Genomic DNA, 24,321 nt, shown 5'->3' on the forward strand with positions numbered 1-24,321 from the left:
ATTTTTCTCCGTGAACATTAAGTGGAAAATTTTATTTCTGGCACTTTTGACCTTGGGTAAAATACAAGAACAAATTAATAACACATTAAAATGTGTTTTGAAAAGATGAGCCTATAAATAATATAATTAAACGCAACACATGTTAAATATACTTGGTTCCTGGTTCTGAACCCCTTTTGGAATTTTAAATAATGCTCTAGTCGTACTTCCCGACTAATTGCCCTCTTGTGATGAGTTTTTTATTCCTATCCTACTGCCTTCCCTTTCATCCCTTAATCCTACTTTCTACCTCTCGCTCTCTTATGCTGTTTCTCCCGCCATTTGCTGCCATGTCACATGGCAGCCAGAGCTCCCCGGGGTGTGTTCCAGTGGAATGCACTCTGGAGTTTGCAGAAGTGTGTGTGTTGAGACGAAGCATAGCATATTAGACACATTCACATGCTTTCATCCTTTTTTTAAAATTTAATTTAATTGTTTGCCTTTTGTTTTGTGTCTTTCCTTAACTTTGCTATTATGTCCTTATTTTGGACACTGTGGATTGCTGCCACATCATAGTCATTATTTGTTGTCATAAAATAATTTTAATAGGAAAAGAATATCATGTTGTACCAAAATTAATAAAAAGTCAAATTTTACAAAAAAACCCACAGTGATATATGTAAGAACTTGTGTTAAAACCTTTGCAATATCTCTGCAAAAAGAATTTCTACATTTTCATACTAAAAATAAATGTGACAAAAAAAACATAAAACTAACTCAAGGCAAAATCATGAATGACTAATAACCAGCCACAATTTGGAACCTTTTCCATGCCTTTGCTCAACTGTGCACATGTGATTAAAGGACAATTCATCATATAAACACATGAGTATAACATGCAATAAAAAAATACATTAGATCGAAATCTGGTTAACAGACATCACTGTTAAGTGTAAATCCACTGTGGTCGACATAACTCAGGGATTAAACTTCTCTGTCGCTGTTGGATTATCGTAGATCTGAAGGTGCGGTGACACTATGAGAAAGTGCTATCTGCTATCGTCTATTGGGAAGGTAAACAGACAGTTACTGACTCCAAAGTAAATATTCATATAGGCTCAGGGCGTGTAGCTACACATGGTCTGCTTTTTTCTCAGCTGCCTCAACTTTTTTTTTTCTTTAAAAACCTATCTGAAGCGAAGGACTGACCTCAGGTCAAAAGGTCATCTTCTCATTTAAATCCATCCAGCTACTTTGTTGTAGTAAAATTTCGATTCTAATAATAGTTTTGATTAACAAGTTGCAATAGTGTATTTACATTTTCGTAATTTCCGTTTGTGTGTGAGTGTGAGTGTGATTGAACTTCCTGCAGTATTATTCACCAAACTGAGGTGAATTATTCGCGCAACGACAAAACATACAAAGTTAATGCAAACTGACGCGAAATATGATCTACTCGTGCAAATGATGCGACAGGAGATTTGGGTCACTTGCTCGATATTTGAACTCAAGAGAAATATTCGTGTGATGTGATGTTTTGCATTAGCAAGTAAGAGTTGAGATCCCCCAGACGTCTGCATCCAACAGAGAGTGGGCGGATATTCTCGGGTTGATTTTCCTCACATTACTCAAGAGTAAACACAAAAGATCCAGCTGCCAAACTTTGCGTGATAAATTGGCTTTGCGTTTGATGTGAACGCAGCATGACGGGATTCTAAAAGAAGACAATTAAAACAATTAATTAATAACCATTGTCTAGTTACTGAGAAGGTGTCAATGAATATATAAGATATAATAATAACTCCCCCTGGGCCCCTTTTAGGTGAGCATGTGTGTTCCAGGTCATTGTGCGTGAACATTCTTAGCTCGTGTGAACGTAGCATTTAGCAGTGTAATCCACATGTAATCGACCCCCACCAACTCAACCAGATTGCACCAGAATTTTTCCAATTTCTTCGTATCACCAATACTTAGTATCACTGACAACATCTGCCTGGTTGTTCCGACTTGTCTTTTGAAAATGTATCATGGTTATGAGAGAAATATTCTAATCCAGCAATGCATTGCATTAATTATAGCACCATTACACCATTTTACACACGTGTCCTTGTAATTCATCATGAAATGTTTGGTATCTTTATACTGAAACTGACCTTCAAAAAAACCCAAACAGTTGTGTATTTGATTTACACATTAAAGAGATAATTCTAATATTACTACTACTAGAACCTTTTCAAATATTGAAACTCTTTCAATAATCTCTCCCTCTCTGCTTTGTCTGTCATTTCTTCTTCCAGATCAAGTTCACAAACATTTGCCAGTTGGAGAAGCTAGTTTTATTAAGCATCCATGAGCCACAGTACTTTCTGCAATCAAGTCCTTTGTGCCACACAATGGGAGGAGGGACAGGGGAAGACTGTGTTGCATTTGGGTTGAAGGGGTAAATAAAGTAAATTAGAAGATAGATTTACATGTATGTTCTTTACATAAACTATTGCATGTCTGGGGAAAGAAACAAAGTTTTCAAACCGCTTGCAGAGTGCAGTTGATTATGTGTTCTTAATATTTTCTTCGGAGAATCAAGTGTTGACATCCATACAAACAGAAGACAGATCAGTGTGAGGTTTCTGGAAAAACAGATTTGAAACAATTTATTCCTGAAAATCTGTTTTCAAAAAGTAAATAAATCATAAAAGTACTGCAAGTACTCGTGGTATCATCTGTCTAACGTTTTTAAAATGTTAGTGTCTGCACTTTGAAGTATCACAATGTACAAAAAGTTAAGAGCTTTACTTGGTGTTGTCAGCATGGCTTCATATAAGGCTCTGTTCAATCCAGTTCTATCTAATATATGTTCATACAGTGGTGAACAGATATTTGTCACAAATGTACACATGCCACATGCTAAAAGGAATTGCGATTTGAAAAAAATTAAAATAAAGTTCTATTTTCTTTTTCAAATATTTTTTTGCAGGAAATCCCCTCTTGATGTATATTTTTACACCAAAAAATGAAAATAAAGTTAATTTCTCTATTCCCTCTATTTGTCTACTCTAAATGTGACTAATATTAATATTTGTTAATGTTCACGTCTCATTGATTATGTTTTGTCTTTCCAGTCAACATGTGTTATTGTTTGATTTTAGAAAATCGTGAACAAAACAAATATGTTTACTCGTGGAGTACTTCTTTGTATTCTTGGAACGAAGGAGCATAATATTTTGGATTTTTAATTTTGATTTTGTGTGACTTTAAAGCAAAGCATCTCGACAGACATCGCGGCTGCACTTCACACAGCCAAAAACACTGCTTATGATTTGCCTTGATAAAATGGGAGTATTAGCCGTATATAGGGAAACAGTCTAATTTGAGCTGGCATGAAGAATACATAGCCATTAGCCCCTAGCTATGTACAGATGCTTCACTAATTAATGCTAAAGCCCTCTTGATATGCAGCTCATTGCGCCATTTTCAGTGAGGGATTCACTGACTCACACGCGGAGCTAAACTGGGATGTGGGAGAATGCTGATGGGGATCCGATGGGGCTCGCATTGGAGCCTCGCTGTTGTGGCATGTGGCCACCATCAACAGAATTTGCAGTTCCAGCTTATGGCTGTGGAGCATGTCACTGTCACTCTTATCGACCCTTGTCTTGCATCTCTCTCGCCAATGGGGATGGCGGAGGTCCCGTTCGCTGTGAAGTGGCACGAGAATGTCAGGGTCGTAACGTGACCCGTCGTAGACACCTGCTGAAGTGGTCCATTCCACATAACTCAGCAGTGTTTTATAGATATGAACAGTGGGGCTTGGAGCCATTGGCATTTTTCTGTCAACGTGTGAAAAATTGTTGACAACCAAAATATATTCTTACTTTTGTATCTTTGACTGGTGAAACATAACGGATGTATACTAGATCCTGATGATGTGGTGGTATTCGGGCCAGATGCATGTGACGGTAGGTTAGAGGCAAACGGGCAGTGACTGAGTCTGTGATGATTTCATTTAAAGAGGATGAGCTTATGAGATTGTCAGCATCCTCTCCACTACTGGCCTCTATAAAAGCATTAAAGGCCGCATTAGAAAACTTTAACAAACATGACGGAAATACGTGATAGTAACAGCACTTCTTTCTCATGTCACTGCTCCTGAGGATGGGAACTGCAGGAAAGTCTCACACTCTGGAGGATGGCAGCTGTCTTCATGGAATCCAGATAAAAATAGCTCAGTCCCACACCCCACCCCCCACACACACAGTGAGTGATGATTAGCAGCCCGTGAGCACATTCTACTCTACTCTTTGCCAACATCTTCATCTCAATCTGTGCCACCGACTGGACATCCCAGTGTGTGCATCTTTAGGCATCTCCATGAACAGTGGTGCTGCCTTGTATCGCGTGAGGTCGGTGTTCTCCGGAGGAAACGTGGGTCCTCCGTAAAGAGCATGCTACAAATTTTGCCTAATGGGTATTTTTGTCTGCACACATAATCCAAATCCAATAATCCACTAACGAACGGGGGAGACCTCTCTCAACCGCTCATCTCTTCTCTCTGCACTCAGCTGTCGTGGTGGTGGTGCACTGCGGATCGCTTCCCTCAAGGCCTCCCCCTCTGTATGGAGAGCTGCATCCTGTGGATGGCCAGTGTGCACACTGCTGTGAAAAGATTGAATGAGATATATTTAAAATTCTTACGAGAGAAGGGGAAAAAATCGGGAAGATGAATAAATCGGGTCAAAATGAGACAAATTTTTCAGCGGTTGTCTGAGGTTGTATCATTACTGAACATGATACAGTACGTTAGCATGGTAGCATTACAATGCTCAGCACAGCTTCAAGCATTGCAGCGGCGCTGACATGAACATAATGCATGATAAATAACATCCGATCCACCAATATATCCATCAACCTTTAATTACCTGCCTGCCTCAGTTCCCCCCCCCTCCTCTTTTACTCTCTTCCCTTTGTCTTTTAACTCACTCACAGGGATTATGCAGTTCAGTTTCATTACTTATCCTGATACTTCAAAGGAGCTTCATACTGAGTTTTAATGTCCATAGAACTACATTAAGACTCCCAAGGAATTTGCACAAGGTGCTGCCACAAAAGGAGCCGGCTGATTCTCTTTTCTGTTTACATGTGACACAACATAAACAGGTACATGCCACGGCAATTTCACCACTTACTTTGCAGGTGAATGGATTACTGAGAATGGGCTTAAAGTCTTATCTAATAGACTTGATCATGGATGTCAGGAATTATCACAGATGCCAGGGGAGAAGGCTTTGAACATCACCACAGTTGGACAGAGTAGCTCGGGTGTTTTGAAGAAAGCTTGTCCTATAAAAGGCCTCCGATGAAAACTCAACACGCCTACTAAGGCAACAACCACTCTGGTCTTCCCATGAAAAACAATTCATAATTTCTATCGTGTGACCAGCTACTCCTCTCACATTATTGAAACGTTAACAGCCTGGAAACGTAGGGAAGATTATTTTATTATTTAGCATTTTGCATTTCAAGAATAAAGTGAACATGTTGAGAATACGTCAAACTAAATCAGAGGAAGATGAATGAGGTCGCAATGGCAAGACTACATTTTGAGAATTAAGTCGACGCCTCTGGTCCATCAAATCCATTTAGAGGAGTGACTGAGCTACGTGAGGTGCCAGTGTTCCAGCTTTCCAAGCCTGTGCGGTTTGCGTTGTCCAAAAGATGCAGTTTTTGGCACAATCTCCTATCACATTGGTGTTCAGGTGCTTAAAGAGAAAGAGTTTCCGTGTTACTAAAACCGATTCTGAGGCATATCATCATATGCGCTAACGTTAGTAGTTTGATACATTCTTTGACCTTAATCTAGAAATTTCAATGTTATTCTCATTCAAATGCAAAATGGAAAAAGAAATCAAAAGGTTTTTTTCTTATGCCTGTCCCTCATTCTCATATAACGTAGATATGAGACTAGCGGCAGAAGGAAGGAAGGAAAACGGCCATGTGGAAGGACATCAAATGTTACTTCTAATGCAGCCATGATATGTGACATCCGATATTTAGATGCAGGATGTCTTACATCAATAAGAAAATATTTTTGCTTTTATTAACACATTACACTGATATGTTTCGTCATTCCTGAAAGTATTCAGGTGGCTGCTCCTCACTCCTCACCTATCGCTGGCAGGAATTTTTTTTTTTGTTTTTTTTTTCAAGCTGCTTGCACCACTGATGTGAGACGCCCTCATTCATTTACACTGAAGTGCACCCGAGGTTCGCCTCTCGCCTCGGCCACAACAGCTGCTTGTGTGAGCTGAGCCACAGCTGGCCTGCCAGCGTCACCTCTGAGATTCCCACTCAGGTGAGCACATTTTCCAGTCATCACCCAGGTTTCCTCTGCTTATTCGAAAGGGATCCCAAAAACTAACTACATCGTCAGCTAATCCAACCTCTTGAAATATAATTTGTTTGAATGAATCTTTATGCAATTTACAGAGTCTGTTTAGCAGCAGGAGACATGGTTAGCTCATCAATATCCCTTTCAGAGTATTTCACTGTGTATCTCAGTAGTTAATTCTATTATTTGCTGATATCTCGGACTTTCCCCTCATCACAAAGCAAGCATCTTGAATTTGAATGCATATTAAACACTGCTGCTGTCAGCAGATGTGTTGTACTGGCCAAATGCAGTGGGAATCTCTCATGTGATCACAAAGCTTTAACATTAATTATATCCCAACATGTTTGATTGCAGATACTGTAATTCCAGCAGCCTTGCATTGTGTCCCAATGTATTGGTGGCTTGACTTAAGCTTGATGAAAAAATAATTGGAACAAAGTTTTGGTCAGATAGCAAGATATACCAAATAAAACTGAAATGAATGACACCTACAGAGAGAATTATCAGTGTGGCGTTACTAAAATAATGTGGCACTTAAATTTCTCTATTTCATTTTAGATTTGTCCCACTTATCCCACTGAGTTTCTTTACCTTTTTATAAACTTCTTCAAATTGTACAAAGTGCGACAAAAGAGGAGTTAATGAAGCTATGCAACAAAAGGGTATTTAGTGTGATTATTATGAGCGAAGGCATTCATATTCACAAATGAATTACGGAGCAAACAAGCACAGGTCAGATGAGGTGTTCATTTTAAACTTCCCATAATCTAGTTCAACTTCTAATTGTGCGAAGGTCCGTCTCGATGCTTTCCCCCAGGAGCTGCTTGTGATGTCTGGGTTTTATTACAAAAGCCTTTGTCAGAGTGTGGGAGGTGTGGGATCCTACTATATCGCATGTTGTAATTACACTGATGGCCTATAAGTGCCCCCGTCCCAGCTTGTGGGATGCTCCATATTTAATGCCTGTCATTAATTTAAATGGAAAATTTTGTTGTTCTGTGTATTGAGCAGTTATTGTCCTTAGTCAAGTCCTAGTTTGTCTGGGTAGGGTACTGATGTACATTTCTGTTGATCAATGTCTAATATAACTGTAGGGGTTGCAAAGTGAGTGCATGACTCAAGTGTAACAATGATTTATCTGCTTTGCTGCAATAATACATTTGAATAAGAAAACATAGCACTGTCTTAAAAAAGGCTTCATATTCAATTTCCTCTAAAAGACCCTAAAGGATAGTTTACAAAAGTCTGTAATGATAGTTTAAAAGGTTTTTTTTATGTGATTGGAGGCTGAGACTTTATAGTCATTACTTCTTACAATAGTAAGCTTGTTGTCTCATAAGTGTCGATTTAACCTTCATTTCTGCCACTTATCCAGGTCCATTCATTTAATCATTTGTATAGTCAGAAATTAACGTTTGACACTGCTGGACAAGGTGTAACTTAATAAAAAAGTAATTCTAGGTTATATAATCTCTCCTGTTTTTCCATCATACTTTCATACTTTGGCCATTGTGAGTGTCAAACAGGTTATTGAATTATGTGTGCCATTAAAAATGCTCTTAAATTTAACTTGGTGCACTGCATAGAAACTCTGAGCCTGACACTATCAGCAGGGGATCAAATCTTGTGACTGGAGGGAAATATGTTGTGTAATAGAAATCTTTTGTTGTTCTTCCTTCTTTAATTTGTCCTGTTTGTGTTGACTGAGAATCCAACAGGCCAAACAGGATATTACATCCTCGTAAGCACACGGGGATTCAAACATGGTGCAGGTGGTGGCCTCATCACAACTCTACTCATTTCATAACAGACACAGTGCCATCCCAAAGTATTAATTCCTTGACTTTATCCACACTCCGTAACAATAAAAGTTCACAAGCTTACATCCCATCAGGTGTGTTTCCCCTATTTTTCATTGATAGATTTTAACAATATGCCAGTTATAATGAATCATCACAAACGTGTCTGAGTTCTACGTAAACCAGAGGTTTCTCATTGTGGTTTAACTTACAACTTATGAGTGTATATATATATATATATATGTGTGTATATGTTGATAAATTTAACAATACTTTTGCTTATCAATATCTTAATTACTAAATATTACTTATTCAAACTGACTCACCCATATTTCCTTTATTACGTTTTAAATGTAAAATACAATTTAAAAGTTCAACCATGGCTAGCCTGAATACTTAATTTACAAAGAAATTTGCATCTAGTTTACTAAGAAATGTGCATCCAGGTTACCCAATACAGGTATGTCCAGCTAGTCAACGTTTGACATTCAATGTTTTATAGGAAATGTCAATTAATGGCCTTCCATTTTAATGCAGAGTTGTAGTCTGAACCTTAACAGAGAGAATAGCTGATCACTGTCTGGTTTTGAAATTATTTATTATAAGTGCCATCACATCATATTGTCTGTACTGGTCCCTCGCAGAGGTTGCAAGCTTTATTTTGTCAATGCAAATATTAACCAATTTTCACGCACTTTCCCAACTGCATTAAATAAACATTGTTGGTCGTCGGTGGTTACCACACTTGTACCTGTACTTCACTCTAAATTTAAAAGGCACAACGGTTTGGAAGCAAGCAGTACAGACAGGCAGGGCGAGAGATGCGTTGCCACCAGTTAGGTAGGTTAGAAACACTGGAGAAAGATGAACTGCAAACGAACACGTCAACTTGAAATTGCTGGTATTTTCAGACATTCAATTTGCAGAGAACACAAGTTTACCTGACTGCTGTTCACTTTTGTGGAATTTTTTCCTCTTCTCTTGCCCTGAAGGATAGTCCCTCTTCATCCTTTTATCAAAGTTGTCAACACATTGAGTCTCTGACACTGAGAGGGAGACAGGCGGGGCAACATGCTTAGTGAGCGTATTGGAAGGGCCGGCTCTGATGACTACCATGTGTAAGTTTTTAAACTGTATAATCTAAACTCTGAGCCAGCAGGTTCATAACCACCCCTCCCCCCACCCCCAAAACTCCAGAAAAAAACAGTGAGGGCATGACCCCGCTCCAAAGCAGAGATCCCATTGAATAACGATTCTCACTGTCTGTTCTACTTATCTGCTCCACTTAATGTGGAAAATGTAGAGATGAATCAAAAAGATTGTACTTCTTCTATGTTTGCCAATTCTATAACTTTGAAACTTGACCAGGTGAGATAGTGATATAAAGTTTAGATTAAGTCCTGCTCCGCTTTTCAAGGTTATACCGAGGTCAATCCTCAGAAAGATGGAAGTCTTATTGAGCCAAAATTGGCGAGCCAGTAGATTTCTGTGGATCAGTGGCTAATAAGCCCCAGTATTGACCGGTATGCCTGCCGCTGGTACACTCCTATGGGTCGGGGGTAAGGAAAAGCGATATATGTGATTGTTTAGGTCAGAGGACTTGTTGCAAAGGAAGATAGAGAGCTGTATCATTTCTAAACAGTGGGCACCATTTGAGTATTAATAATAACGTCTGTAGCCAAAGATGCAGTCATGCAGTGATTATTTGGAATTACAAATGGGGACAGGTGGACTCGTGCCGCGAGACACTGCAGCATACTCGCCGACTCAGAGCCATGTAAATATAGCTGTGAATTTGCAAGGTAGCTCGGGAATGTTACCAGGATAGCACACAGACAGTAGAGGCTGTAGGTCTGGAACCAAATCCAGCAAGGAGACCAGAGAGACTAGAGCCACTAGTGGCGAAATCCCAAGCTTGTCTTAAAAGTTGTGGGTCAATGTCCTCCGTCATATATATTCTCTGACTCTCTGACCTGAACTGAGAGGGGTGGTGGTGTATCAGCTCCCTGCTTTAATTTAGTGGAGAGATTACTTTTAAGCCCTTATTTACATGCTTAATATAGCAATATTGTATACCAAGTGATGAGCAGAATATTAAGGAACCCAGTAGAGCACTTCTGCATTCCTTTGAGAACTCCTTCGGGAGTTATACCGGAGGTGCAGTGCAGAAGAGGTTAAAAGAGACGACACCTGCTATCATTGCGGTTCAGCATACCTGTGTGCCCTTCCTGCATCCCAATTAAGTGATTCAGATGCATACATTTTGATTCCTTTGACCCAGTGGGTGTGTGTTGGTGGAGCACAGTTTAATATGCCACTGAGAGTTAGTCATTGCTTCATTGTACTAATCGTGTGTCATAAAGCCCTGCATTTAAACCGTTTAATCTTTCTCATAACGCTTTTATCTTTTTGATGAGATTGTGCACATAAATTTGAGATCAGGGTCATAAACATAAACCATCAAATTTCAACTGTAGAACATACGATAGAATAGGGCCCACGAAAAGACAAAAAACAGGTAAGAGCTGCCTATGTAGCAATGCTTGATATCCTGTAGTAGCTCACTCCTCCGTGCAATACACATTGAACTTATAGTTCCTCATTACAACAACCATGGGCACTTATTTTAAGTGAATCCCACATGCTGTAATTCCTCTTGAGCGCATCATATGTGTATTAATCCACAGCTGAAAATGGTTCCGATCAAATGCGATATTTCTGTTTTGAGAAACATTCCCTAAAAATTGATTGTGGTCAGCTGTTTAAGGAAATTGCTGAGCGCTTTTATGAATTAAAACTATACGTTAGTGACCCATTTTGAACCATTTATGTCCCACAGATGGAATAGGTAAGCCAAAAAGTATTGACTGTTAGTATTTTTGTTGTGGGATTTGTTGACAAAGAAATAAGAGTAAAACTTTGCCTGCTTCATCGCTTACATTCTTGTGTTGTGTTACTTGTGTTAGTTTGGGCGCAGGATCACAACCCGTTTTCTCATGGATGTGGGTGTCAGTGATGTCTGGAGAATCTCAATGCGGATTGGCTTCTGCAACATTGTGTCACCTGCTTGAAAAATTTGCTTCGCGTTTGGTCTGAACGCACTGTGAGAGTACAAAATCTAAGTATGAATGAAAATCTAGAAAATAATAATACAATTAATTGGGGTTTAAATAGAGTTAATTCCACACTGGCCAGGACATTTCCGATTTAGATGATGTAAAGGTTGTTACACACATCGAACATCAGCTACCAGGTATTAACGAATCACCTTGTACCACAAGTAATAAATACTTTTACCCTTTGAGGTTTATATACAGAATGGGGATTTCAAACCCATTTGTATAAAATAATCTTTTGCAAAATTCAGATGGTTGAAATTGTAACATGTATGGCCACCACAAGTCCCCAGAGCCTTCGCTCAGTTATTAAGGTTAAGGTTTTTTCCTTGAATCTATTTGTAACCAGACTATTTTCAAAGAATCTCTACCGTATTCTCTCTGTTGATTCTATCCAACTGCTTCACTCTACCATGTGTCCTTTCTTTGCTGTATCTTCTTTTATTGCTTTCAATAACTGCCATCACCAAAAAGAGCCATATACAGAGCAGTGACATCCCTTCTGATGCCTTAGAAATCTCCGTACAGTACATCATGTGCTCATTCGTGTATGTGTAGCCTTTGGCATCTTTGCAAACGTGCAGGCTTTCAAGATTTTTTCAGTTCAGCACTCAAGACTACGTTTCATTATTCTGGCTCAGAGGTTATCTGGACCTTTGATTTGTGCAGATTGAATGAACACAGAGCCTCAACATGCCTGGTCAGAAAACCACCCTGAAGTGACACATGTATAGATGAAACTAGTAGACACACACACACATTATGGAAGGAAATTGGATGTGTATCTACCAGCAAAGTTTAGATATGCGACTAATGATTAAAATGGATAATAAATATGGCTACAATAGTTTTTACAATGGTAAGCAATACCTTACAATAAATCTAAAAACATTGTGAACATAGGACTGTACCTCGCATCAGTATATCTTCACAGTTAAGCTAAAAAATAAAAGGAAAGAAGACAGGTGACTTTTGTACATTTTATTCATCCATGAAAAAACATTTTTTTAATCTATTTTTTCAGGGGTTGTCACCCCAATGTTGTGCATTTTCACAGTTTTAAATATTTGCCAGAACTGACCCATTTTCAAGTATTGGTTGTAAAAGTCAAAGCTGAACAACAGAACACACACTGCTTCAACTATATCAGTGCTGTATTTCCAGAAAGCAAACCAAACAAAATGAGAAACGTACACAGTTTCTCGTGGTATCTTGTGTGCGTCATTTTGGGATAGTATTTCAAACACTGAATGAGGATGTGAGATGAACAGACTCGTGGAGCATCACTTTTTCTTTTTCATGGGACAGAACCAATGGTAAAGGCCAGGAAATGAAGGCAGGCAGTCCTGAGTGTGGACTTGAGATGTTTTATTGTTTTAAATAAAGGGATGTTTCGTGGGGGTTAATCAACTACGAAAAGAGCTCAAGCAAAGGTAGCAGCCCTCAGAAGAAGTGTAATAGTGTGGGTTTAGGAGAGGAGGCCTGACACAGCCGTACAAGCAGAAAACACTACAGCAAGTAATGTCCCTTATGGCTGCATTTTGCATTTGTGATGTTTTTTCTGGAAATACAAACATGCTAAAAGCATTTGATGATCAAAAACATCGGAAAATACGCCTATTATTAAGTGCCAAGAGATTTATGAATTCACAACAATATTATATTGCATAGTTTTGGCGATGTCCAATTTTGGCACTTTTTGTCCTCAGCAAACAAACGTGCTATCTGTTTGTTTTTATGTAACCCACTTAAGGAAGCACATATAGCATCTATGGTGTCTTTCTATTGTGGGAATATAAAATCATAAAGTTAACAGACAGAAGACGATCGGTGCCCTTTTCCTAACGTCAGACGCTGCCGATAGTCGACAGGCACCCACTCGGTGACCTCAGTATTTACATTTCTTTTTCATATAAAAAAAAAAATGTCCTCACTCAAGTTTATCCACAAAAGAGACCAATATATCACTCCCTGTGTTCATTAACAGGTGTGTTGGTGCATATGGCTTTGTAGCATGTGCATGTGTACGGACAGTCCACGTGCAGGATTGATAAATGAGTTCACGCTGCCAATGTGACACTGCTGTGACAATCAGATACCACACCAGGCCTGCTCCTGTCCCCTGGGGGGGGGGGGGGGGGGGGGGGAGAGACAGACAGAGAGAGAGAGAATCACGACTCGACAACAGCAGAGGTACATCAGTGAAACTCATCCCCTCTAAATCCCTCCAATGGGATTTAACACACTCGCATGAAAACACACACACACATATACTTGAGAACGCAGGCCACTGCGTGTCAAGGTTTAATTATATTACATGTAGTCCAGCTTGAATACTATCCAGTGTCCACAGGTCATCTCAAGACGTTACGAGGCGGCCCAGGGTACAAAAGTGCTTTCTAAACAAACTCGGTCTGTCGTCACCTTCATATTTATTCCCCCATCGCCTTCTTGTCGGTCTACAGTTCCGTTTGGGACCATGCTTTGCCGCTTGACCTTTTGCTATTTGACCTCACTTAAACCTCACCCATGACTCGAGCTAGCCCTTGCCTTGCACAGCACCACTCGGCACAGTTCAGTCCATCTAGGGCAGGCAAGTGTGTCACTGCAGATCTAATTATGACAGTGGTCCCCAACTGGCCTCTTACTTCTCTTCTGCCAATCACTATGATGCCCTGTAAATCAGTCCAGAGTACAGACCATCGCAGTTACACATGAACCAGGCGGCTGCAGCAGCAGGACCAGTGTGTGGACACATATTGGGTTAAAATGTGGTGGAGATCTGGTAGAGCTGGGTATCATTTGACTTGCTCTGGGAAGCCTTTATCTTGCTCACTCTCCAATCTCAGAGTATAAGTTACTCAGTCCACTGAGCTATAGCATATCATTAGATTTACTTTAGAGACCACGTCACTCATGGTTAAATATGTATTTCAATGATTTGGAAAGTTTACAATTTTTGTTTTCTTTTTGCCATCCAAATCGGAAGCGTATTTCCCAAAATGTTGAACGTTACTTAAGGATATTGGTAGAAATATCAGACAGATCAAGGTACGACCGAGTTAAGTCACACTAATTTAGAACTAAGAAATGTGGTCTGAACCAAGTTTGAAGGCTTTGTTCTCTCAGTAGAAAGGAGCTAAATGCTAAAACCCTGATGCAGCAGCAGCTTCCAAATCTTTGTGAAAAACATCAGACAGCAGATCAGATTTTGATGCTTTTTTTTTTTTGATGAGAGCCAAAACAAAGAAATGTTTGCAGCTTCTTAAAGTGAAAAAACTGTCCTTTAACAAAACAAACTCTGTCGAGATAAAAAAAGAAATGATTTCACAAACAGATGAAAGAAATTGCTTTCATTTTGCCGCTTAAGCCAAGCTCAAAGATTAACATTTAAATAGGCATCATCTCATTTAATGTTGGTATTTAGCCGACCAGAGCTGTTTGTTTAGTGTGTGTGCGTGTGTGTGTGTGTGTGTGTGTGTGTGTGTGTGTGTGTGTGTGTGTGTGTGTGTGTGTGTGTGTGTGTGTGTGTGTGTGTGTGTGTGTGTGTGTGTGTGTGTGTGTGTGTGTGTGTGTGTGTGTGTGTGTGTGTGTGTGTGTGTCTCTCTCTCTCTCACTCACAGTAGCTGGCGATAAAATAAAGAGAGACAAGCCCCACGTTTCTGCAGCAAGAGCTACAAGAGAAGTGGGTCATCTATATGCCAACCGAGCAGTCAGGCTCAAACTTACACGGCTCCTGCTCTGCTTTTCAGCCTCAACAACAGAGAAAAGGCGAGCGAAAGATGAGGGGAGGGTCAGAGAGAGGAGAGGAGGAGTGGGAGGAGGAATATCAGTGAGGATGAAGATTACAGATGACTGCGGATTAGGGGCAAAAAAGAAATAGAAAACACTGTTAACATGAGACAATTTTGACACGTGTTTTGATTTGGATATTATAGAAAGAAATGCGTTGTTACTGATTTAAAGGATGCCAACAATATTAAATACAATGTGTATTATTATCATCAGAAAAAAGGTTTTTATAATCCAGTTGTTAAAAGCTATTTCCCAGGTCTATGATGGCTGATTAATCTTAGGAATTAACAAACATACACTTGCTGTGGCTGTTGGCCATATGGGGATGAATGAACAGCGAAAGGGGAAGGAAGTGAAAAGGGGCCCTGAGATGGAGTGATACAAGAGAATAAAATAGGTGAAATGAGGTTCTTTGAGGAGTTCCTTTCAGTGCCCTTTGTTGTTATTGCACATATAGTTTAATGTACTGAGTGCTGATGACGAGGGTTGGCTTTACTGGTGTTCTCTGCACAGAGCATCTCCTCTGTTGCATAATGCACTTGAAACACAACTAGTTAGCCTGGTTGTGTAACTGTGTCTACACATAATGCTGGTGGTACCTGTCAGACAATACGTTTTTGTCAGGGAAGTGCGACTGAAACACCAAAATCCTAAATATCCGGAGTCTCCTCCTGTCCTAACCCACACATGCCAGCACCAACAGTCTGGAAGAGATGGGACAGATGAGCAAAAATACTGCATTGCACTTTGTTTAAGGCGAAAAATTTTGCCGTGGAAAGCGATGTAAACTTAAGGCAGCATGGAGTGAATGTCTTGCATGTTTTTGTTAAGTACCAAAATCTAGTCACCCAATGCAAAATTGCCATATGAAGCACATGACAGCAACAACAGACAAAAATAAATGCACTCTCTCCCAACCATAAATAAAAACACAACTGGTATTTGAACATGACGTTTTTGTGCATATCCATGTGTGTAGCATGTGTGCAGACATGGTCATGTAAATACTATAACGACCCACACTCACAAACCTCGCATCAAACGGCCAAAAGTATAAAATTTAAAAAATAAAAAAACAAAGAAACATTGTTTTCTTTCCATTTTTTTCAATGACTTCATTTAGCACAGTGAGACCCGACCAAGTTTGAAGGTAGAATGGTTGCAGTTTGTTCACTCCAGTTCTAGTATGAACCTCGTCCCCGCCCTCACAGCGTCAGCTGGTCTTTTTCTCAGCACTTTGTCTCTGCCCGTTTTCCTCTCTGTCAGTTGTTTTAAAACACAAGAGAGGTAAGAGCAACAGAAGGAAATTAATGTCAACGGAGGGCCGAAGCAGTGAGAGCTTGTGATGCGCGGGAACAAAAGAACGAGAACAAATAAGAGATGATACTGTTAAAGTATCCAAGGCCAGCCCCGGTCAGTGAAACAGGTCAGTATTTGGGTGGGATGACCACCACGGCGTCACCATTCTTTGGCCGCCACATCAGTACCTGGGCGTCATTGGCGTTAGGCTTGACCATGGCGTTAGTGGGGATGGGCTCATTTTTGCAGAGGATCTGGGGCTGTTCTTGGATCACAGGCTCATTCAGAGCAGCCCGCTGACCCAGAGGCTTGTCCGGGTCCACTTTGATGTGGAGCCGCATCCTCCAGCGGATCGTCTGCAGGACTAGTGTCTCGGCGGTGGCCTGGTTGATGGCCACCAGCCAGGTGGTGAAGCTCTGGTCACGGCGGATGCTGCTAAGCTGAGGCACATTGCTGTCACTGACTGGCACGCTCCAGGTTACGCTGGGGTAGAAATTGTCGTTCATGCTTACGGTGAACTTGCTGTCCCTCTTAGTGGGGCCTACGACAGTGCAGGTCTCCGTGGTGTTGCCGTACCATGGGTAGTTGACGCCGTCTGAGTCACTGATGGCCTGGATCTTGCTGTCACGCAGGTCCGGGAGCTCCCAACTCGACCTGGGAGTTGAAAGGAATCATCAGAAATTTAGCTCATAGCAATCCAGTGGATAATGAGACTAATGTATACTTGGAAGTTATCACAAATTGAATCTTTTATTCATAGTTTTGGTCAACATTTCTATCGCTTACTTTAATGTTGTATTCGTAATCATCACAACTATGTCTGATGGTGTATTAAACACTAGTGAACAGCAACCAGCAGATTATTTCAACCACTTCTGATCAAAAACTTGAATCCATTATTGGCAGACATGATGGCCAAAACTGCAAAAATAACACCCAAGTTGTAATAAACTGCAAGCTGAGAGTTAAGCTCTGACACGATAAACCATATCAAATGGTTCCTTTGGTAAAAACCACTCCTGTTTCTGTCTTTGGTATCACTGTCTACACAAGACAGATGCGAGAAGTTCATTCTCAGTCAGCTTTTTCCACACATTTTAAAACTGCTGCAGAACAATACGGTACAATGAAACGCTGGGACACACTCACACACTCACACTGTGTGGAACACTGAACAGATAAAGTGACCTGGTACCACTAGTCTGTCCACCTATCGATTTTCTGTCCACTGCAGGAGAGAGGTTACCTTTCATTCCCTGAAGCTGTGGACCAGCAGAGCTGTGGAGATAACAGTGTGTGATCCCAACCACATGACTTACTGCCTGCGTGGCCTGGCTTCACATTGGGATTTTTTTGTAGTCAACCAGGGGGCGAGATTAGCAATGCGAGGATGATATTAGTTGTCCCTTGTGTGTGCGTGTGCGTGTGTGTGTGCGTGCAAGCATGCATGGGTGCAGTTATCTACATTTTTGTTCAGAAAATAAAAATCACTTAATCCTCCCTCCAAAAACAATTTCAAGCAATTATTTCTGTCAGTGGCACAAACTCGACAAAAACTCAGGTAAATCTCAACTAAAGCAATGTATTAATTATTAAGGAAAACATTAATTAATATTTATATCCAGCTTTCAAACTGTACAGACAACATGGCCTCACACGCAAATCCAACCTTATCATAATCATGCACTCATTTTCCTCAATCAGGTCGTACTTTCCGTCACACATTAAACACTAAACCACCTATATATCAAATAGTTTGACGGGCGAAAAGGGACCCGGTCCTGTACGTCATCAACTGCTGTGAAACTGTTGTAATTTTAAAATATAGAATACAATGCACATTAAAAGCAACAGCATAGTAGTGAGTGTTAACGGCAGGGGATCCAGGAAAAGGCAGCATCGAGTATAGCTGCAGACATGTGGAATCGACTTTAGTCATGACTGGGGAAACCATTGCAGATATACGGTCTCACTTCCTGTAGTTATGTCTTCAGTATGCGGTGCGAGTGTTTGTGACTGTTACTGCTGTATAGTAAGAACATACAGGTTTCAGTGCATGAGGACCGTTAGCAAGTGAGCGAATCAGTCTATGCACTAAGCTGTGATGGTTTCTTGGTTGAAAAAGATTATTGGTTAAATGGTCAAATAGAAGTAATGGATTGATTTTTGAAACAGCCTAAAATAACAAATTGTTAAAATTGAGCATACAGTAACAGACAAACACTGAAATAGCTAAATCTGATGGATAAATTGTTAAAGAATTCACTCAAGGTAACTGGAATAATTCAAAATTGTTAGCGAAAACAAAAATATTTGAAAAAGGTGGCTAAAAGTAGTAGATACACACGTGGCACAGATGGTGAAATAGCTTAAAGTAATGAATAGATCGCTAAGAGTAGCTGTAATTGGTCAATTTATAGCTAGAAGATACATATTTGACATTGTTAGCAAAAAGCAGTGGATACATAAAGGACATAGATGGTGAAATAACTAAATGGTTGAAGGGGTTTGTTAAAAGTAACAGATGTGACGAAATTGAGCAATACTGCAACAATATACATGTTTACGTAATTGATAGTTATGTCACACTGAAAGGTAGTCCGAAAAAACTAACATATCATATTTGGAGCATTACTGTTTGTCTTGAACTGGAGTAAATCTATAAAAAGAACCACTGCCGTGGCACATGCTGCAACAGTTTCCTGTTCACCTCAACGTCCGGTTATGATGAGCCCTGTGCTCTACAATTCACAACTGAGAGCTCTTTAAACATCTGTTTGACAGAACTATCATCGTCTCCATGAAAAATCTGTGATATTTAAATGTTGAAGCTTTAGGCTCCTAGACGGCAATATGTTTATTAGAAGTGTGCAAACAGCTTCATCGAGAAATTGTGTCTCTGCTGAGAAAGTTAAATCGTTTCTGAACAAAGGAGGAAGCTAATTTCCTGTATCTTCAGCTTTGCTGCCACATAAATTTGCATATCACAGAAAAAATGGTTTGGAGTAACTAAATTCTGTCATTAAGGAATTATAAAAACTCAAGGGGCGCTTTTGTTCGACAGACTGAATGAAGTTTGCAGGAGTAGAAGTGAGAACATGAAGAGGGTGCCAATACAGACAAACAATCAATTACAGCATGATTCATCCCCGGTGACTATGTGTGTAGAGTACATAATGTAAACCCTCAAAGAAACTAGTTATTGTCAAAGAGCGAATTCAAAAATGAACATCAAGAAAGAGTGGCCTTGATATGTTCATCAAACTGTCATCATCTCAAGAAAAGCTTGATGACTTAATAAATAAAGGAACATGATAATATATGAAATACATTCATTAGCACATGAGCCACAGAGGCGGACAAATTAAAGTACATAGTGCACGAAGAGGGGAACTATCACTGCAAAGGTGGGTGGGTGCATTCCAACACCCCTATATACAGTGTAGTAATATCTATATATATACTGCATCTGTTACAGCCATGTTGGTGAGTTCCAACTTGACTTGCTTGTTTGCTGTCATTTGGGTATTTCCAATCTATAGAACTACGTTGTCTCATTCAGCTTTAATTCCCACGTGTGAATGTGCTGCACATTGCTCTCAACAGTTAACAATTGCCTCTATGGCATTTGCTCTAATATGACTCACCTTTGTAGCAGTAGTTGTAATATAAGAATTCAAATCCTTTAACATGGTATTTTTTAACCATATAGTTAGTATGATGCCGTCGTTTTAAAAAGAAAATCCTTTTAGAGCTTAAATTATTAGTTGCTTAATAGATTAGCTGATAAACAGAAAATTACCCTGACTGCAACTATTTGCTCTCTCCAGCTGCTTCGATGGGGAGATGTTGCTTTTCTCCACTGAATGTCTTTGGGTTTTGGACAAGACATCATTTTTTAAAGATTTCAATCGAATTCTATAGACTAATTGATTCATTTAGAAAACGATGAACAGACTAATCAAAAAAATCGACATCAATGTTTCCTCCAAAAGGCAAAATTAGAAGAAATTGATAATATTGACTTTCTGCTAGTTCTTCTACTCGAGCATGCGTGACTGTCTCCAGTTTTATTCTTTTGGAATTCAAAATGTGGAGCTATTCGGATATTTGTATTATTGAATTGAGTATTTTTGTTTTTGAATGTGTCTATGTTTCAATGGAAACAGTCATCATTAACTATTAAGACAAAAGAGCATAACAATTAAACTTCAGCAAGACAAAAAAAAGTTAATATTCACAATACAATTGTGTTTCTTGAATGAAAGAAGAAGTTACTGTAAACACAACTTCCTTTTACAAAAGGCGTAAGTCAGACTGGCCTTTGAGAAAGTAACTGGGGGGTTTTCTCACTTTCTAAAAACTGACACACACACACACACACACACACACACACACACACACACACACACACACCGTGGGGCCCTCATGGGGTGCAGGCACTGGGGAGTGGGGCTGGGTCTCTAATCTAAGACGTGCAGCACTCAAACATCCTCTGCTGCAGCGTATACAGATAAAGCTTATTCTGGGTGCATGTCAGCTTGTGGTTGCTCACTACAGGATATAAGATGAATCGCTACTTGTGGAACATTTGTGCCAACACACACACACACACACACACACACAGAGAAAAAGGAAATAAAATGCAACAACAACAAAAAAGACCTCTTAACAAACATTCAGTGTCATTTGACAGCTGCATTTGTTGGTGTTTGTCTTGTTATGAACCACTGGTGCAAAATCACGGTATTGACGAGCAGAGGCATCGGACAGGTCAGAGGAATTATTTTCCATCACACGTGTCCTGCTCTCACATCTGTCTATTGAAGTACTTTGTTGCCTGCACAGCTGCAGCCTCAAGCCCACATATATACGGCACACGACTGAGCTGCTGATTTAATTACAGTGCACTTACAGACAAAGTCCATTCATCTTTCCTTTTCTACAAACGTCATCTTCCTGGAAACAGACATTAATTTACATCAAATTTCGAATACACAGCACAGATTGGTGCAGGGCAGCCAGGTGCAACGGTCGACAAGTTTCACTACTGAAGAATATTTCCACTTTTGATGCATGTAACACAAAAACAGGAACTCTCACAATGCAGCCAATGAAATTAGACTAGTCGCATGTTCTCTCTTGGTGGTTACAACAGACTGTTCTTTGTCAGTTACAGGAGTTTGGCAATAAGTGACTAATTTACAATTAACCAATTTTCTTTTACCATTTTTAAAATCTGCATTTTTAACTGATATCAGCAGGTTGTTTGTGGCAGAATTTAGTGGCTTTTTTGTAAAACACTTTTCCACCAGTGTTTTCCTTATGGCAGCATTGGGTGTAGTGTTGTTGTGTGCTGGTATGTTAGGTGTTAAATAAATGATTAATCAATCAACATCACACATTTTGGTAATTATCTAATCGTTCAGTAATTTTTCAAGCAGAAATTGTGAAGACCAAAAAAACTTGGTGCATGCTTTTCAAATGGCAGTGTTTCAGTAACCTGAAAACCTTTGGGTGATGGTCAAACAGAAACAACTCATACGAAAATGTCACTCTGGGCTCTGTGAAGTTGAGACTGGCATTTTTCCACTTTTTCTTGTCATTTTATAGACCAATATTAATCGATTAATACCAAATTAGTCACTAATGCGCACCCTGTTATACTACAGCAAACTCATTTTTCACCTCGTGCCAATCCATACATCAAATATAACAAAGAATTTCTGAATATTCACAACAGCTGCTGATCGCTGTTATCCAAGCACAGTTCTGATACAGTAACTGCATAAAATCCAAATAACCATCTGCATAGCCAATCTTACTGTTAATTATTACATAATCTTAAAGAACTGTAAATTACAGAAACAACTCCAGCACGGAGCTCAAAAGCATGAATTCCGAGTTTGGGAGGTTCAGCATCCAAAAATAAACTCATGTTCATGTCTTATTATTAATACCCTGGAGGCTCAACACATGGTCATCGCTGGACAGTTAAAAAAAAAAGAGCCCATGATACTCACATCCCTTTGTTTCCGTACGTGTTGTGGAACTCCATGTGGTTACACGCTTGAATCCAGCCGATGGTCCAGGTCTCTTGGAAGGACACTGGCGGCACCAGCACTTGGGCATGGGCGCGGAAGTGCGGCGTCCGGTAGCGCAGGACCACGCTGTTTGACTCGTCGATGCTGGTGGGGTTGGAGTCGATGCAGGTGTTCACCTCCAGGACGACGACAGTGTCTCGGAAACTCTTGGGCTTACACCTGATACTCTGGATACAGCCCATTGCCTTAAACAGCAACACAATCCACAACGACGTCCAGGGGTCTGGAGGAGGAGAAAGACGCATGGAAACAGCAAGAAAATCACCTCAGTTGCTTCCTCAGCATCATCAAAAATAATGTTTATCACAGCAGACTGTCTCATAAAAAGCCACGCACTTTTGATCCGAAACAGAAAAGGAGAAGAAGAAGAAGAAGAAGAAGAAGACTTAGGAAGTCTCCATGTTGGAGCTCATGCTTTCCTGTGCGTAAAAGCAACTTCACCAAACAAGCGCGGTAGGAATAACTTTCCTTATCCGCGCATCGATGTTTTCATGCTGTCAAGATTCAACTCTCTGCCTCCTAAATGTGCTCTATCGCAAAAAAAAAAAAAAAAAAGACTGGATCCCTTAGCAACATGCATCCATTGGAAAGGTGTGCGTAAAAAGGTCCCTGTTAATTATGAGCTAAATAATTAACAAAAAGCGACTAATGTTACATCTTGGCGTCGTGTTGCCCTTTATTACATTATGGGCTGATCCCTGGCCCGGACTATCATCTAATGGTTAAACCTCTCTATCCAGCTGGCGACAAATCATACTTGAAAAATGTTAAGCCGGACATTTATGAAATGACGTTGCTGCCGAGTGTCAGTTTAATCCGCGAAAGCAGCCTCAGGTCATCACAATATAGAAAAGTGTCATTTAACAATATAAGAGCGTTGCTGGACTTTTTTTTTTCCTCCCCTTTGCGCCAGGAGGCTACAACATGTGCGGATTAAAGGTCCATGTGTTGCAACTGCATGAATTGTGATCTATTTTTAACCGACCGAAAAAAACAACAACATGCAAAAAAAAAAGAAGAAGTCTACCTATAAAACAGTCGAGCACAAAGTCTCCAGTGTCTTCAGCGGGCTGGGGGGGGGGGGGGGGGGTGTCAGGGTGACAGGGCGGCTCACGCAGCTTCTGCGGTCGGAGAGGTAATTCCTTTATCTCCTCCACACCCGCTCCCCGTTTTGCTGCAAAAATAAATGAATGTCACCGTCCCGCCGCAGAGAGGTAGCCTTAATCCCACGAGCGCCGAGACCTAGGCGAGTTTCAGACGGAGCACCGCAACATCCAGAGGACACCGCCGCGTCAACTTCTGCGGCCACTTCACCGGATCCATTCCTGAATGTGAGAATAGATGAAGGCATGACGGCTCCGGAGGAGAGGGGACACGCCGCGGCGCCGCCGGCCGTCGCCGTCCTCTCTGCGGCGGGATGCGGTTCAGCCGGAGTTCCGGCGCGAGCTGTCATTCCTCCGCGCTCGTCCCATCGCCGCCGCGGCAGGTTCACCCCGCGACGCATTGGTCTGTTTCAGCTGCCGGGGAAGCGGCTCTTTAAGTATCGCGGAGACGACACTTCCGCCCACGGGCCCGCGGAGCATGCTGGGAGATGTAGTGCGTAGCGTTTGCCGTTGGGTGCGGCAAATCAACAGAAGAGTCCCCAGAGCACATGCTATTAAGATATGTAAATATTAGATACATGTGCATATTTGATTAAAAAGAAGCCTGCGGGAGGTGGAAGAGGGTTGGCTTGTGTTCTTCCACATCCATGTTCAAATCAATTATTATAATTATGAGAAGCATTTTACTGACTAGATCATAGTCCTTCCAGCATTTCGCTTGGCGATGAAATCAAACTT

At 40.5% G+C, this 24,321-nt stretch overlaps 2 protein-coding genes across 7 annotated transcripts in view; one reads left to right on the forward strand and one right to left on the reverse strand.

Annotated features, from left to right (window-relative positions):
• LOC118284564 (inactive phospholipid phosphatase 7) overlaps window positions 1-24,321 on the forward strand; it is a 58,809-nt gene that overhangs the window by 26,170 nt on the left and 8,318 nt on the right. For 3 of the 5 annotated variants that reach the window (XM_035607366.2, XM_035607362.2, XM_035607364.2), the window contains exon 36: window positions 2,277-3,013. The exons of the other annotated variants lie outside the window; for them this stretch is intronic. Coding sequence is in view for 2 of the 3 variants with exons in the window: in XM_035607362.2 (XP_035463255.2) it covers window positions 2,277-2,313 (37 nt within the window). In the remaining variant the exon portion in view is untranslated. Of the gene's footprint in view, window positions 1-2,276; window positions 3,014-24,321 lie in introns of those variants that run through there. 5 annotated transcript variants of the gene reach the window in all.
• On the reverse strand, window positions 12,249-24,002 carry fam78ab (family with sequence similarity 78 member Ab). 2 transcript variants are annotated; one of them, XM_035607373.2, is made up of 3 exons: window positions 23,508-24,002; window positions 22,400-22,703; window positions 12,249-17,030 (listed from the first exon to the last, which is right to left on the reverse strand). In XM_035607373.2, exons 2-3 carry the CDS (start codon window positions 22,660-22,662, stop codon window positions 16,505-16,507), a joined length of 789 nt encoding a protein of 262 aa, XP_035463266.1. In that variant the 5' UTR covers window positions 22,663-22,703; window positions 23,508-24,002; the 3' UTR covers window positions 12,249-16,504. The 2 variants fall into 2 exon arrangements, with proteins under 2 accessions (XP_035463266.1, XP_035463265.1); XM_035607372.2 differs by lacking the exon at window positions 23,508-24,002 and having other exon boundaries at window positions 22,400-22,740.

The sequence above is a fragment of the Scophthalmus maximus genome, chromosome 20 (genome assembly GCF_022379125.1).
Source record: "Scophthalmus maximus strain ysfricsl-2021 chromosome 20, ASM2237912v1, whole genome shotgun sequence".
Lineage (NCBI taxonomy): Eukaryota > Metazoa > Chordata > Actinopteri > Pleuronectiformes > Scophthalmidae > Scophthalmus > Scophthalmus maximus.

What these genes read in the sequence shown, in the direction of transcription:
- fam78ab (XM_035607372.2), bottom strand. Translation starts at nt 22,725, where the DNA reads ATGCGTCTTTCTCCTCCTCCAGACCCCTGGACGTCGTTGTGGATTGTG. An exon ending in ACGTACGGAAACAAAGGGAT is followed by an intron (nt 17,031 to 22,399) that starts GTGAGTATCATG and finishes TTCAACTCCCAG; the next exon opens with GTCGAGTTGGGAGCTCCCGG.